Here is a 17957-nt window from a genome sequence, read left to right as displayed (position 1 = left end):
CACAGATCGAGGCCAAAGGTCCACCTCCGCTGCCTCTACTGCTGGTTATGGAAGAAGTGCCATGGTATATACATCACGGGAAAAACACACTTCTGACTGTCAGAGGGAAGTGAGGGACTCGCACACAAGTGCACATGTATATGGACGCACGCACGCACCCATGGACAGTTTGACACACACACACACACACACACACACACACACACACACACACACACGCGCACACACTGAAAGGCAGGTCAATAGCAGGGGCTAAGCTTCTGAAGGTCTCTGTCTCTCTCTGTCTCTCTCTCTTAAATCCAGACACGGCTGTCTGTCTCTCCCAGACAACGTCTCTCTGTTCCACCAGGCACACAGAGACCTCTCTTTAGTCCTGAAATCAGAAATCAGACCAGAGAAAAAGAATAGCAGGTGTTTAGATGTGTGTATCCTCCTATTGCCAGAATAATGTGCATAATATCAGTGTGTAGATGGTGGAATATTATCCAACTCTGGTTTGAATATACGAGTGTGTATCTGTGGATGTGTGGATGAGACAGAATGAATCAATATATATCTGAACCGTCCATATAGATATAGATATAGATATAGATATATAGATATAGATATAGATATAGATATATACTGTATATGTGTAATATGTATGTGTAACAAAAAATGAAATTGTGGCAAAAATAGCTATTCTACAAGCTCACAGCGTGTTGCGAGCTTGTACTATAAGAATAGATCTGCTATTTTTGAATAGTCGAAGTATAAATAGCGTCATTTTGGTTATTGCATTTTTTCGTATCAATAATCTAAATTTAAAGTAACTTTGTCAGATAATTCTAGTGGAGTAAAAAGTACAATATTTGCCTATGCGATGGAAATACTCAAAGTAAATACTGGAAGTAACACACCTCAATTTTTTTTACTTGTGGGTCGGCCATAGCTGAGTGGTTAGTGAGCCCATAGACATATGTAAAGGCTAGATGGCTCAAGGCGGAGTCTCTGACGTAGTTCACCTGGCAGCCATCTTGCTTCGGGACTACAGTACAGTATGTTCAATGGCAGCTCAAACAGCTCAAACTCGCTCAAATCTTGACGGATTTACAAACGGATTGGTTTTTATGATTCAGGATGCTTATCTGCTTAATTTAGTTTTTTTTATATGAATGTCGTATAAAAGCATATGCGGACGTCTCTGACGTTTATAACAAACCAAACCGTTTGAAAATCGGTTGAAAATTGAGCAAGTTATGTTTATTTAAAAGTACATGCCCCATAGACACAATGTTATGCTGCCCCGAGGTAAGATGGCCGCCATCTTACCATAGCAACGTCGCTCTCCATTGGCCAGAGCGCGGGTGAGCCATCTAGCTTTCTATATATATATATATATATATATATATATATATATATATATATATACTCTACTCTTAACCCCTATACGGCTGGGTTGAGCTGATAACTGAATTTCATCCACAGGGCAAACAAGTATAGGTTCACATTATTCATTATTATATCATTGAGAGGTGTTGTGGAATCAGTCCGGTTCTAACTGTACTTCTGACACCTTCAGAGCAGATTCTCATGAATCATAACTAACAGTCCTAAAACAGAGCTGGCCTGCTGTACTGTGTTGTTGTATATATATCCAGATGTCTCTTGTCTATTGGTGTTTATGGCTGAGGTGGACTCACTGTGCATGCTAATGCACGCTGCAGCCTGCCTGTGTGGGTTACACCTGGATACACATTACACACACACACACACCAGATAAACAATGTAATGCCCGTGATGAGCACATGGAACTTCAGTGACCCCCCCCCCCCCCCCCCCATCCAAACTCCATATTTCCCCCCATGTTCGTACAACTCGTACAGTTGGACTGGATGGATGGCTGGAAGGGAAAATGGCTGAAAGAATGGGCTGAGCCAAAGTGAGCAGCCTGACCCTCTCTAGAGTTCACACACGCAGGAATTGATTTGCTTTGAGCTGCGGTTTTCACGCAGAGTAAAGGGCAGTGGTGTAAAATAACTAAGTACATTTACTTAAGTATCAAATGCGAGTACTTTTTCCACCACTGCTGGAAGGGAACATGGTGTTCGGCTGAGCTAAAGTGAGCAGCGCTGACCCTCTAGACTAGAGTTTAAACACAGGGATTGACTTGCTTTGAGCTGGGCTTGTCACATAAAGCAGTGGTTCCCAAAGTGGGGTCCGGGGACCCTCAGGGGTCCTTGATTGAGTTCCAGGGGGTCCCCAGCTACATGATAGTTAGGAACCAAATGGACCCTTATGGGACTGTAACTCAGAGAGTGTACAAATGGAAGCAAATGGAACTGTTACACTCTCAGAGTTAAATTAACATTGATTTTGCAATATAAATTGGGGTCTCAGTGATAGAAATGCCATTAAATGGGCGTCTGTAGCCTAATTCATGTCAAACTAATTCATATAAAAAATCTTCTCTTATGGGGGTCCCTGGCATATCTTTTCAAATGGGGGTCTGAGAACCGCTGACAAAGTGAAGGCCAATGTGCAGTGGTTCTCTGACAGGTTGAGGCTCCCCAGTATATTGTTTGTGGTGTTAAACCAATGTCATACAACTCCAACGCTGAATACCCAGAGGTAGAAAGCATAACACACACACACACACACACACACACACACACACACACACACACACACACACACACACACACACACACACACACACACACACACACACACACACACACACACACACACACACAGATATTCAGGACGAAGTTGACTAATCTCAATGTCAATGTATTCTTGCTGTGCCAACAAACATGATAACATTTTGACGTAGTGTGACTTTCATCAGAGCATAATAGAGCGTCGCAGTCCCGCCCCCTGTCATGACGACACCAGGCCCTGCAGGAAATGAATCCCAATGCATTTTTCCCATAGACATTTCGTAAAGTATTTATTTAAAGACCTTTTAAGCGTCGTACAAAGCCAACTCGAGTCGTGACAAATCATGACAACAAACACAATATTTTGGACCAAACTAATAATTACAAAGAAGAAAAACAACAAAAAAAGTGTTGTAACCTGCCGTTTTTTTCTACTTTCTAATTGTTTGTTTGGCCCAAAACATTGTGTTTATTGTCATGATTTGTCACGACAAGAGTTGACTTTGTCCGCGGCGTAAACGTCTTTAAATAAATACTTTCTGAAAAGTCTATGAGGAAAATGAACGGGGATTTCTTTTCCGGGTCTCTCGAGGGGGCGGGACTGCGACGCTCTATATAGCGTGTGAAAACGTGTATGTCACCAAGAGGGGGGGCGGCGTCTGAAAAGCTAGGGACGGCCCTCTTGTGGGCATTAAATTCTAGCCCACATCACTCAGAATAGAGTGACGGTGGTATGTTTTTGTAAATATTGAGCTCGTTCTTGGCGACAACATAGTGAACCAACACCAGGATGGATATAAGAACGTCGGGCCCAAATACATTACAAGGACAAGGAAAATGTTGTGAACAAACACGGCTGTGCTTAGATACTTTGTTGAACGTTATGTCTCTGCGCCTGTGCGCAATCTGGGTTCCTTGATGCTGTCTCCATGCTGGAAATCTAATTCCGTTTTCTGGCTCATTCTCTCGACGTGACCTGCTGTGGCACTTATTTACTGAGCAAGTCTGCACCATTGTGAGGTCAGTTTAAAAAAAGAACGTATACAAGCACACGGATAGTCGCTCAATGTAAACAAACCAGACAAGCCAACAAGTATGGCGGCCGCTACCACGTGACACATATGTTGACGCCCCCTCCAGGAGATTTTGGTACACACTATAGGCTACCAGTTTTGTTGACATACAAAAATATATTTTTGGCAGGCCTTGATGGCACCACAGTCTGTATCACAGTCCTGAATCACAGTCCCGTATCACAGTCTGTATCACAGTCCTGTATCACAGTCTATCACAGTCCTGTATCACAGTCCTGTATCACAGTCTATCACAGTACTGTATCACAGTCCTGTATCACAGTCTATCACAGTACTGTATCACAGTCCTGTATCACAGTCTGTATCACAGTCCTGTATCACAGTCTATCACAGTCCTGTATCACAGTCTGTATCACAGTCCTGTATCACAGTCTATCACAGTCCTGTATCACAGTCTATCACAGTCCTGTATCACAGTCATGAATCACAGTCCTGAATCACAGTCCTGTATCACAGTTCTGTATCACAGTCCCGTATCACAGTCCTGTATCACAGTCCTGTATCACAGTCTGCATCACAGTCCCGAATCACAGTCCCGAGTCACAGTCCCGTATCACAGTCCTGTATCACAGTCTGTATCACAGTCTATCACAGTCCTGTATCACAGTCTATCACAGTCCTGTATCACAGTCATGAATCACAGTCCTGAATCACAGTCCTGTATCACAGTCCTGTATCACAGTCCCGTATCACAGTCCTGTATCACAGTCCTGTATCACAGTCTGCATCACATTCCCGAATCACAGTCCCGAGTCACAGTCCCGTATCACAGTCCTGTATCACAGTCCTGTATCACAGTCCTGAATCACAGCAAGGACTGTACAGCACAGTCCTTATTGATCACACGGCGGCTGGCATTTTCAATAAACATTGACGCAGCTACCCCACGTTTCTCTTTATGATGTAAAATGTTGTAACCCTGTCCAGTGTTTGTAGAGCGCGCTACACTGTATAGACGACGAACTGAAGCAGAGGAGAAATGGAGGACAGCACACAGTTGGGGTGGTGACGGGGACGTTGGCGAACACGGCACGCGTGCGCGTACGAGAGCCCACACATCTGCACGAGTGCATCTGTTTGTCTGTATACGAGTGTGTGTCTGTGTGCGTATAAGCGTGCTTGCGTGCACATGCCAGGTGTGTGTGTGTGTGTGTGTGTGTGTGTGTGTGTGTGTGTGTGTGTGTGTGTGTGTGTGTGTGTGTGTGCGTGCGCGTGGCGGGCGGCGGGGTGTTGTTGTAATTGCTGGGGAAGAGCCATGTGCACGAAGGACGCTGAGGCTTATTAAAGGAGGAGACAGAGTGATTATTCACTACGGCTCTCTTGAGAGACCGACGCTGAAGTCATTGCTTTTAATTAACTCCGAAACGGTTTTGCGGATTAATAACAATATTAAGGAGGGAACAGAGAGGAGGAGCAGAAACACATCTTGGATCTAGTTCAGGCTTCTTTTTTTTATAATTACAATGAAGTAGACTTGTGTGCCATGCAGGGTCTCTGACTTTAACGCTCCCCCTGTTTATTGTCTCCCCCGTAGAAACGAACGTGTGATTATTTGCGACTTGCAGCCTTGCCTCCTGGGATGTATCCATGAAGGCAAGATGTTGAGACATGACGGTCGTCAATGTTTGACACACGAGTAAAAGATGAGGAGGAAACCCAAAGACAGACGGAGGGAATTGAGCCATGACATATTTGTATGTAGGGTAGACATATAAAGCATATAGTACTATACTCTTCTGGAAATAGCTTCTTATGGTTTGTTTGTTTGTTTGCAGAGGAGCTCGCTCTTTGGTCACGCTTGAAATGTGTCAAGGTTTCTGGGGACAGCCGGGGAACTTGGAATTATTTCCCTTTTGCCGTTCTCCGAGCCAAAAGGAGAAAAGACGGGTAGAAAAAAATATACCCAAAGCTTGTTGACATTCGTTGGTCGGACGTGACTTGTAAGATCTCCCGGCGTGGGAGGGGGAGGACTCGAGCATACGCTTGTTGCAAAGCAGCACTGCAGGGCCTGGGTGGAAGTGCACGCCTGACTAAGGCGAAAATATGATAAAATGCTAGGGATTGTCTGCAATTCCCAGGCCTCCCCATGCAGACCCAACTCACACTGTATAGCATTTTTTTTCTCTGCCTTAAATGAGCTGAGGAATGCACCAGGCCGGCTGTAGCACCATCGGCTCAGCCCTCCCAGCACTTCATCAATGACATCGCACAAGTTAGACCAACATTTATAACCATTCACAGTCATTTAGGCCGACAAGAGGGTCCGGGGTCCCCGTGGGTGCACCGCGAGCGCACAGACCCAATAAACATCACAGTGGAAAGCTTGTTGTTTTTTTTTGTTGTTGTGTTCTTCTGGCAGGAGGGGAAACTATATGTTGTCTACTTCTACTCTAAGCTGCTGATAGGAAGAGAGAAGAGGGGGAGAGGGAGAACAGTTACCACTTTATAAACATTACAGCAGTCTCTGTGGAGATGCGTGCTGCGTGTGTCTAACTTAAGTGCCTCCACACCCTCCTCCTGGGAAACAGGAACAGAAGGTGTTTTATAGGAACATATGTTTGCCTTCGCCTATTACGTATCAATGCTTTTACACCCTCCCATAAACATTATAGCGGACTGAGACATTATGTATAGGAGGCCCTTCGCGCCGCTCCGATTCTTTTTATTATTGAGCTCTTTTTTTCACTCTCTCTCTCTCTCTCTCTCTCTCTCTCTCTCTCTCTCTCTGTGTACGCTGCTGCTTGCCTTAAACTAAGTTGACCTTATGAAGGCCTGTATAGTATCTGTATACACCAAACTAAAATTGTCCTAAATAGCACTAAAAGTGTTTTTTTGTCTAGTAATTATAGGGGAACCTCTTTTGGTGCTATCATATATGTATACATGTATATTAAAGCGTGTTATATAGCATTGCAAATTGAGGGGCCTCTAAACAATGCTGAATGGGCCCAGGCCGGCCTAGCGGTCCAGGCACCTGGCCTGGTAATCCAGCCTGACAGTGTGTCGCCGGTTCAACTCCCGATCCCGACGACCTTTGCTGCGTGTCACCCCCCCCCCCCCCCCCCCTCCCCCCAGCTCTCCCCATTTCCTCAACCTACTTTCAATCTATCAATAAAAGAATTATAATAATTAAAATAAATGCTGAGTGAATTTCACATACACCCTGGGTGTATGACGCCACAAACGCTACAAATCATCTTGTGAGTGATGTGACAATGAGCCTCAAACAGGGTTTTGATATTCCATACTCTTTGCCTAATTATCTTCAAACATGTATATCATGACTCATGGTATCATGGACCATGTGCACATGGGGTCTATATTTGATACACAAAAAATAACCCCATATATCATGAACGCAACACAACAAATTGGAATAGAGGGTATGGGTGTGACATCATCATCATACCCGGAAGTTATGCGGGAATGCTTACTGAGTGGCAAAAAAAAACTTTCTGGCCTTGACAGCCCATATACTGTACAGTTGGAGGCCATCGATATTGTCCTTTTCTTTTTGCTGAGGTTTGCGTGATCTGCGCAAAAGGACAGTTAACCCATTTTGGGCGGGAACCCCTTTTGGTGTTTTAAACATTATGTTATAATTTAGCTATTGAAAAATAGCAGATCTACAAGCTCATAGCGCGCCACCGAGTGGCGCGCTACGAGCTTTGTAGGTCTGCTATTTTTGAAAAATCGTGAAAATATTTATTTCAGAAAACTGGAGGATTTAGAAGGATTTTTTTTAAATTTTGAGGTCAGGCCTAAATGGGTCAAATGATAAGGGACAATATCGGTGGCACCCAACTGTATATACACCCAAACAGAATCGCATTAAACGATCGCATTAAACAATGTTAAACTCACTTTGCCACTCGATTTGCCACTCACGTTATGCATGTGCATGCCCTCTATGGCAGTGGTTCCAAAACCTTTTAGCCTGTGACCCAAAAGAGAGATTAGATGTTTGTGAAAATAGCAGATCTACAAGCTCACAACGCAACGCTTTGTGTCGCGTTGTGAGCTTGTAGATCGGCTATTTTCACTACTTATTTTCTTCTAATTTGTGGAATTTCTTTGATTTTTCTTTTATTTCTTGTTCATGAAGTTACTGAAAAACAATCATTGAATTTTGGTTCAATTCATGAAAAGATTTGCTTTTTTTGGAATGTTTTTTGAAAATGTTTTTTTTAATAATAGCCTAATTAAAAACCAAATTTAGGAAACAGAAAATAAGGGGACCCATAACAATGTGTCCGCGACCCACAAATGGGTCCCGACCCAGTGTTTGGGAACCAGTGCTCTATTAGCCTATTGCATGCAGACGGGCCTCTATAGAACATCCAAAGAGATTTCACTTCTTCTGCCCGTATTCTAGGGAGCTCCACGTTAAAAGTTGCACGTACGTCGTAGAAACGCCGTTTCCCCCATGCATGCATGCACAGCTTCCTCTTGAACCGCATAGGCTGCAACCCGCGACTGACACAGCCCTGGGTAGGCCACCCAACCTGGCGGAGACCTGCGCTCAGAGAAGCAACCTTTTTTTTTTAATGTATTGACTATATCGGCTCAGCCGATCAATGTTCTGGAGGATTCTCTGAAGAACCTATTTATGTACAATACTGTTTGATATTCATGACCACAACCACAAGAGGGAATAATTATTAGAAGAAATGAAGAAAAGAAAAACAGCAGTGAACCTGGTCTAAAGGACCATACGAGGATTCTTTGTACAGCAGTGGTACAGCAGGACCTTTCCATTAATTTGTATCATTAATAGTTAAATCCTCAGTGTTCATTTAACTCTTGAGTGTAAAGAATGTATTTACTAGTCTATTTGTTTATTTTTACATTATCTTTTTACAATCAAAAGTTAAATTGACAAATGTTACTTTTGTAACCCTCTCCGGGTTAAAGTAAAACTGTGATCTTGCACTCAGGATGTACAGTACCTCCTAACACAAGACGGCTCACAACACTGCATCCTAATCCTTATATATCTATAGCGCTTGACCACTTGAGATCATTGGATATACAACACTGTGTTTTATTGTCATTCAATCTCGACACACCTAATCAAACGTAAAGACACCACCCCCAAGGTACAGTAATTTCACTTCAATATCTTGTCTCTCTATACTAATAAAGGTCAAGTGTGCAGTCCCACATACACATGGCAAAGATGGAAGAAAGAGGCAGCCTCTCAACCCACTGTCTCAGTCTTTGTCATATACTTGGATTATTTGTATCTGTAAATGTCCACATGAGGAACTCTTTGGTGTACAATATGATGGAACTATGCTGCCCATGTCAGATGTTCAGGTTCTGTATATTCTGTATGCAATATAGTCTACATAGGACCCGAATGAAAACAGGACCACAAGGATTATTATTCTTTTTTTGCTGTCCTTTTAGAGTAGATCAATGGCTTTTTCCTCACTGCCTACACCCCTTATGCCTGAACTTATTTGCCGGCTATTTGAACTATTCAAAAATGTTTTTCAAAATTGTAAAAAATAAAATAAAAAATAAATAAAAGAAGAAAAAAGGAAAATAAATGTATAGGGATAAAGCAGTGACGAGTTGTCTGACTGTACTCTGTTGCTCTTTGCATTTCTGTCTAATAAAGTATTCAATTCAATATTCAACTGTGTATCCTGGCTGTCTTTCTTATACTGGATGTTGAAGCAAACTTCCTCACCCAGGGAAATATGCCTTATATTATATATTTAACTTGTATTCTACTTCATTTAACTGTGATAGTGTGCAAATGGACAAATGAACACCACGTATTTGACTGTGTGCACCTGTAAAGGACATGCTTGTGTCGCTTCTTCTCGTCTTAAGAGTTTTTTCTTTTAAATCAAACTGGAAAATATTCATGTGCTGCGTCATGAATTGCATATTAATACTCATTATGCACTACGACTGAACTTATAATGATGGGACTAGGCTATACTTTCCCAGACTGAATCTCTTAGGACCATGCAGATTTAAATTATGGGCTATTATAATTTTAAATGAATGTTAATAAAACAAGTGTAAATGAATCCCCCTTCACGAAATGTCTACCTTTCCAACTCTGAATTTAACTTGCTGAAGGCTGCATCTACACAGTAATTGTAGTAGGCCTATAGGCTTATTGTGCTGGGATTTTGCTTTTAAAAGCTTCAGTGATGTCAAGCAATATTTTGTTATGCATGGACAAATACTTTGTATGCATATAATTTTAAATGGAACATGCACAAGAGAGTTATACCATGTATTGTACTGATTGTATGTGTTCTTGGCTCTATTTTTCCAAGGTTTAGGGCGCTATACGTTAAATATAGAAATAGTACGTTTAAGGTGCTGTTTGAAGTGGACTTGAGAGGTGATTCTCCGCAGACTGGACCTCATCAGCACGCACAAGCACGCGCGCGCGCCACACACACACACGAACCCTCCGTGAGATGTTTCATCTAATAAGCCGAGAATAGATGTCGCTTATTAAACGAGTTCACACAGAAAGATGGTGCGTGCACTAGCCTTCTTACTCATGCGGTGACCAGACAGCAATTAGCTGTGTAGTGTCTGCCTAAAACGTGCGGTCATTAAATTATATCACACAGGCTCAAGTAGCCTCAGCCTGCCCTGCAGCCATTGTTTCATTTGAGGCTCATTTCAACTCATTATAAACACCTGTGCAGTGAAGTGAGAAATGTAGCCTAGAAGTCAAGTCACAAAAAGCTCATTCTTGATATGAATTGTTTCCATCAGACACGGTAAGTCAAGTGCGTGCATTTGCACCGTGCATGCATACATGCAGCCTACCGATCATGAATTCACTTTTGGTTAAAGACTAAAGTATTACAGAATAGCCTCTCGGTACCGTGTATCGACATCGAATTTTCTTTAATAAGTAGACAGAAATAATAACTTTAATACTAAACTAGGCGCCTGCCTATCCGCCTTGCGGAATGTTTCTGCTTTAATATTTCCTGAAACCGAAACAACGTATTTTGCCTATTAATTAAATAGCCTGTTTGTTAAGTGGGTGTGCATTATCGACTTTTTGAGAAATCAACAGTCTCTGCAATATAGGCCAAACATTTCCCCAACAAAAAGAAGTAGAAGTATGGTTAAAAAACATCGTGGTAAGTTACTATAAGCAACCTGAGTTGAGCTCAAAGAGAAATATCCTCTCTCAATCCAAAAGTAATCACTATCACTTCGTGGGAGCACATAATGCACGTAATAATGCGTAGCCTCCAGTACAGACAACAACAATGTCTCCAGGCGCATCGCATCGCTGCTCCAGCTGTAGGAGCGTCTGCTCTGCTGCTCTGCTCTGGGTCCTGCAGGCACAGCGCAGATGCTGCTGCCTGATCCACCATGTCAGCGCGAACTTTCCGTGTGTGATGTTGATGTATGTTACGTATGTATGTGCTGTGTGCGTTTGCGTTAGGCTTTAACTGTAGGCTGAAACCTATTTTGTCGATGTTATTTTACCAGCTCAAAATGGAAAGTGCAAGAAATTGAGAGGAGAAAAAAAAGTGACAGAGCTGGTACGGACGGGAAAATGTGCATTTATACACTGAAGCAAAATGCTAGCAAAAGTAAAAGTTACCCATGCAGCAGTGTTACTATAGTTCTTAATGACACTCACCTGTCCGTTTTTGCACAGGTCTGCCCACATGCTGGTGCCGTCGCCTCCTCTCATCAGCACATGGTAAATGAAGAAGTACGTGCCGGGGATGCTGCAGATGAACTTTCCCGAGATGCCGTCGTAGTTGTTGCCCAGGTTGGTGACCACGTCGTCGAACTTGAGAATCTCGTAGCCCTCGTGCGGGTTCTTAAGCCCTGCGTAGAAGGCCACGCGGGGCACCGTGCTGTAGGTGGCCGTGCTGATAGCTCCGTTCCCCCCGCCACCGCCACCCCCCAAGCCCAAAATCCCCGTCGTCTTGCCTCCTCCTCGGTCCCCTCTGTCGCCGGGGGGCCCCACCGGTCCCGGCGGCCCTGGCTCTCCCGGCGGTCCCGGGGGTCCCGGCTTGCCCGGCCTGCCGGGCTTGCCCTGCGGGCCCTGCAGCAGCGTGGACGGCGGAGGCATGATGCCCTGGTCGCTGAGCGCCTCGGCCTCGGCCTGGAGGCCCGTGGAGGAGGTGGCGGTGGCGGTGCTGCTATCCTTGTTGAGGTAAGGGTCGCACACCATGCGGCAGGTGCCCAGCATCTCGTAGTGGCTGGCGTCGGTGCCGACGGAGCTCACCAGCACGGGGATCAGCACCACCAGCACCAGCACCAGCATCACCCCGACGGCCGCCGCCACCAGGGTCTTCCTCCCGATGCTGAGTCGGGGAAGGGGCTGCGCGGCCAGCGTGGCGGGTGGTCTCCCGGGGGCGGAAATGGTGACTGCCTTGTGTCGGCGGGAGCCTTCCACCGAGGAACGGATGAGCGAGGACGACCCGCCGAGGAGGAGGAGGATCCCGTGGAGCGGAGTCGGAAGGAGAGGAGGACCGGCGGCGGCACGCGTGCGAGGGTAAGAGAGAGCACCACATGCACTCGACACGCCGACCTCACACCACACCGCCTCGCGCCAGCCGGTCGGTCAGTCGGTCACCTCACCACCGGGCAGTCGGTCAGAACGCGCCGGGCGCCACCATGCACGTACCGTAGAGCGCAAACAACACTTTTTCAGGTGGTGTGGTGTGAGAGGAGGAAGAAACAGAGAGAAACAGAGAGGAGAGGATGCAAAGCCCAGAAGAGCTTTCAGCTTAGAAGCTGAATGGAGTGTGTGTGGGAGAGAAAGAAAAGAGAGACTCAAAGAGAGTGAGTGAGAGAGAGAGAGAGAGAGAGAGAGAGAGAGGGAGGGAGAGAGAGAGAGAGAGAGGGGGAAGGAGGGAAGGAGGTGGGAGGGAGGGAGGGAGGGAGGGAGGGAGGGAGGGAGGGAGGATGGTAAAAGTAGAATGACAGTGGTGGGTATGAGGGTGTGAGAGATAGAGAGCATGCAGCCACTGAGTGTGTGTGCGCCGCGCGCGCGTGTGGGTGTGTGTGTGTGTGTGTGTGTGTGTGTGTGTGTGTGTGTGTGTGTGTGTGACTGTGTGTGTGTGTGTGTGTGACTGTGTGTTGTTTGTGGTGGAGGACTCTTCTCAGGCTTGGCTTTTTATACGCCGGTCGCAGTGGAGGGAGCACCCAGCCCCCCCCCCCCAACACACACACATACTAGACACACACAGACAGACAGACAGACCACAGACACACATACACACACCCTTCCCTTACACCCCCCCCCAGCACACCCAGTGAAAGGTTGGTGTGGTAACGCCCCCCTCCCCCCCTCTCTCTCTCGCTCACAGGAAGGGCTGTCATCACATCGCATTACTTTCGGCGACTCTCCGGTCCCTCTCTGAACCACAATAGCTCACCTCCCCACCCCCATTTGTCTTCCTCCATCCACTGTCTTCTCCAACACCCCCCTCAACCCCTTCCTCATTTTCTTGTGTTGATTTAGTTTCTCCCTCCCTATCTCTCTCTCTCTCTCTCTCTCTCTCTCTCTCTCTCATCAGCACCCAGCCTCTAAAAATACAGACAGAAGCTGGAACTGCCCTTTTTTTTCTTCTTTCCTGGAGATGGATCTCACAGCGCACACGCACGCACCTGCGTGTGTGTGTGTGTGTGTGTGTGTGTGTGTGTGTGTGTGTGTGTGTGTGTGTGTGTGTGTGTGTGTGTGTGTGTGTGTGTGTGTGTGTGTGTGTGTGTGTGTGTGTGTGTGTGTGTGTGTGTGTGTGTGTGTGTGTGTGTTAATTTTTAAACAAACTTAGTCCAACAACACCATATAAAACACCCTAATAGAACTAACCATAGTCAATAGCCTCAATGCTTGTGTCTGTCTGCCAACAAAACTTTTCTAGCTGACAGCCAGTGTTCATTTCTTCGACTATAACTATGATGAAAAATGTTCGCCGACTATCTTTTTTCACTGATGAAAACCCAGCTAAATGATGGAACCAAATGGTAACCAAATGAACCCTTTATCGATCTTTAACTCTTGAGAGTGCACGCTCCCAAGAGTTAAATTATTGCTAAACGTCTGCATTACTTAATTCACAAGAAGTCTACACAATTAGAGAATGTAGAAGAATTGATATTTTGATCGTTTGCCTGTTATCTCCTAATAGAGGGTATGCGCATGCTTAGGTTGTGCTCACACCTTTAATGCAATTCTCGTGCTCGTTGGATCAATGCTGTGTAGTATCATGGCCGCCCAATGCATTTCCAATGGAGGTCACATGGTTTGACACAACATTGTGTTGTGTGAGGGGGAGGGGCGCATTCGACTGCGCCCCTCCTTGACACTCACAACAGCAATGCAGTGTTGCGACCGTGTGAGTGAGGCCTTAGAGTGAATGGCACATCGAGAGGCAAATCGAGTGGCAAAGCAACATGCAGAGTGAGTTTAACATTGTGTAACGTTGTTTAATGCAATCGGATGCATGGATTGGATGCATGGGTTGTCAAGGCCAGAACGTAGTTTTTTGCCACTCAGTGGGCGTTCCTGCATAACGTCCGGGTTTGATGATGATGTCACACGCATACCCTCTATAATGGTTACAACAGCAATACAGCATTGCAATGTGTTGCAATGCAACAGAATATTCTTTAGTTTTGGGTCTGAGTCGAGGCTAAATCTCATCAAATGATGGTCCGTGGCTCAAAAGGCGAATAAATAATGGACCTTGACATGAAGAAAGGTTGAAAACCACTAGCGTAGGACGTTACAGTGTACAGTATGTGCCAATATCAGAGCCGATGACATTGACCGTGCTACGCAGTCGCCCTCTCTCTGTGTCAATAAAGCTGTTTCTCCGCCTGAATGCTCTGACACCATTTCTTATTGGTGTCCTTTTTTTAGATATTGATTCCACGGTTTTATCAAATTAAGGTGTCCTGCTTGCGTGCGAGGGGGAAAACAATCTATGTTGCGGCAGCGATGTCATTTGTGTGACATTTTCATTCTTAGAGTGATAAATGGCAAATCGTGGAAAATGACACGTTTGTAGATTTGTAAACAAACGAGACCTATAAGTGTGTGTGTGTGTGTGTGTGTGTGTGTGTGTGTGTGTGTGTGTGTGTGTGTAAATGGTAAATGGTGCATTTATATAGCGCCTTTATCCAAGGCGCTTTACATAGATTGTGCATTACATTCACCCATTCACACACACATTCATACACCGATTGCGGCGGAAGCCATGCAAGGTACCAACCAGCACATCGGGAGCAATTTGGGGTTCAGTGTCTTGCCCAAGGACACTTCGACATGTAGACAGGAGGAGCCGGGATTCGAACCGCCGACCCATGGATCATTGGACGACCTGCTCTACCTCTTGAGCCACAGTCGCTCTTGTGTGTGTGTGTGTGTGGTGTGGTGTGGTGTGGTGTGGTGTGGTGTGGTGTGTGTGTGTGTGTCAGGGAGTCGCTGGACTTTGGAGTCGCTGGACTGGCCCAAAGGCGCAAACTAATACAACGAATCACTCGACAGGTCAGCAAATAGGACGTCGGAGTCCTGACATCAAAGCCACGCCCCGAGGGTCATATTGCTGCTGATGTGCAGGTTAGTGCCTTGCATGGTTTCCTCCACCATCGGTGTATGAATGTGTGTGTGAATTGGTCAATGTAATGAATGAATGATAACCAGTAAAAGCGTTATATAAATGCACCATTTACCATTTTTAAATGCACCATTTATAAAACAATGCTCCCATTCAAATATCCAATTGACTTTTGTTTTGATATTTGTTACAAAAATGCAAGCACTACAGCCTACACCAACACTAAAATTAAATTAAACTAGATATCGTAAATGGTACAGAAGCATCAGCTGAAACCGGTCTGGTCTGGAACAAGACTGATGTCACATTAATGTCAGTCATTTCCGTATTGGGGCAAAACCTTCATATTTGTGGGCAACATGTTTGGTGGGAGAGATACAGTACATACAGTACATACATACATACATACATACATACATACATACATACATACATACATACATACATACATATGTACATACATACAGGGGACATGCAGACAAAATGCTGTTCTAGGCGGCTCACCCTTTTAGTACCATACCGTAAAAAATGTGAACTAAATTGAAGTGCATTTATGTCCCGGGGGCGTGAAATCCAACTTTGCTACGCTATAACGAGAGGCCGATAACACTGAGGACAATGCTGCCGTGGGCTATCGTTAAAGCCGTCTGTACCATTTTCTGAAAAGAAGCGGGAGGGATCTCGATATGATCTGATCTTGTCTAATCCAGACGGAAAGCTTAGATATTGTTTGCACTGGAGCTGGACGGGGCTCTCGCTGTAGATGGAGATGGATCAATGGAGCAGGATGGCTGACTATTTGTCACCACTAGACTTGACGTGTCGCCAATTATTTTGCTGCTTTCCTGTCTCTTCATCATCATTAGACTTCCATCACAGAGTGATGGGCTTGCCAGTCGGCTTTCTAATTTGTCTCCGAGTGGAGTTTGTGAAACCCGGATGACTTGCATACCAGGTGTGTGCCCGCAATGCATATTTTCCTTCCTTTTTTTTTGTTTTATGCCCCATGATAATGTCAGAGTTTGCCTATGCAACCAAGCACACAAGCCCTAAATTGCTTTTGGGGTTTATTTAGGGGAGCATTGTTTGTCCTCTGCACCTGCTTGCTGTAGCTGCCAGTCAGATAGCTGTGCCCCAAATCTCTAAATCTCTGAAGCAGAGATCAATGCACACCAGAGAGGACAAATATAGAAATAGAGATGAGGGGGGAAAAGATGAGACTGAAGGCAAGCATCGGAGATCTGGACAGGTAGGAAGAGGTAGAATATGGCGGGGGAGTTAACACAGCAGTGTCAGTTGAGGTGTGTATCAATGGAACTGGTTTATCTTGTGTGATTGGTTGCGAGAGTGTGGGTTGAATTTCAATGTTTGATTGGCCTTTACTTTGGCCTTTACTTTGGCCACTAGATTGCTAAACCTACTCGCTAAATGCCACAATTAACGGTACTAAACCACACAAGTTGTGCAACCCTGCACTGCAAAATAAGAGCTTATGTGGGGGTCCAATAAGGGCTTATGTGGGGGGCCAATAAGAACTTGTGTGGGGGGCCAATAAGGGCTTGTGTGGTGGCCAATAAGGGCTTGTGTGGGGGGCCAATAAGGGCTTGTGTGGGGGCCAATAAGGGCTTATGTGGGGGGCCAATATATAAGAGCTTATGTGGGGGTCCTTCAAGACGAACATTTGACAAGTAATGATAATTCCACTATCGTAATTAATTATACTTTTAATGGGCTGGCTGCCATCAGTCAGTTTTAGTTTCAGACTAATGAGAACATAGTATTATATTATATTATATATATTATATTGTTTAATATGCTTAATTTACTGTCCAATGACATGAAATGGCACAAGGGACGGACCCCACAAAAAGACCACCCCCAAAAATCGGCACGCCCACACATTCTTTCTGGGATTTGAGCCCCTGCCCCCTCAGTGTTCTCTGCACGGCCCTGGTCCCCAGCTACATTATTGATAGTTAGGAACCAAATGAATCTTTTAAGCAACAACAATTCAATTATAATTGATGTCAGTAACACTCAACAGCGGTTTGTTGAGAGCTCCCCAGGGTTTTGAAGCAAACACTTGGAAGAGGCTTGACCTTGTGCCCTCTGTAATTCAATTAACATACTGTAATTCACTTTGCTCAACAAAGAGTACTTTAAATGTATGCAAATTAACCTCTATACAAGGAATGATATTGTTATGATCCTAATCTTTTACTAAATCTTAACACTTGTACTAGCCTTGATGACCTTACAGGCGTATGCAAGGCTAAACTTATGTAATTTAGATAGCATTTTATGTAGACATAGCTCTCTATAGAGAGTCGCAGTCCCGCCCCCTACCAGGGCCCAGGAAATTATTCTCTGTTCATTTTCCTCATAGACATTTCAGAAAGTATTTATTTAAAGACGTTTACGCCGCGGACAAAGCCTACTCTTGTTGTGACAAATCATGACAACAAACACACTTTTTCGGGCCAAACAAAGAATTAGAAAGAAGAAAAAAACGGCAGGTTACAACACTTTTTTTGTTGTTTTGTCTATTTGTTTGGTCCAAAATATTGTGTGTGTTGTCATGATTTGTCACGACTCCAGTTGGCTTCGTACGACGCTTAAAATGTCTTTAAATAAATACT

At 44.8% G+C, this 17957-nt stretch overlaps 1 protein-coding gene across 1 annotated transcript in view; it reads right to left on the bottom strand.

Annotated features, from left to right (window-relative positions):
- c1ql1l2 (complement component 1, q subcomponent-like 1-like 2) overlaps positions 1 to 12032 on the bottom strand; it is a gene marked incomplete at its 3' end in the record, with an annotated part of 34144 nt that extends 22112 nt beyond the window's left edge. The window contains exon 1 of the mRNA XM_079520647.1: positions 11382 to 12032. Coding sequence (XP_079376773.1) covers positions 11382 to 12017 — 636 coding nt within the window. The 5' untranslated portion in view covers positions 12018 to 12032. The remainder of the gene's footprint in view (positions 1 to 11381) is intronic.
- Between the last annotated feature and the right edge of the window lie 5925 nt (positions 12033 to 17957).

Source organism: Electrona antarctica (genome assembly GCF_951216825.1).
Source record: "Electrona antarctica genome assembly, chromosome: 14".
NCBI lineage: Eukaryota > Metazoa > Chordata > Actinopteri > Myctophiformes > Myctophidae > Electrona > Electrona antarctica.
This window is presented reverse-complemented; position numbering and strand designations above follow the sequence as displayed.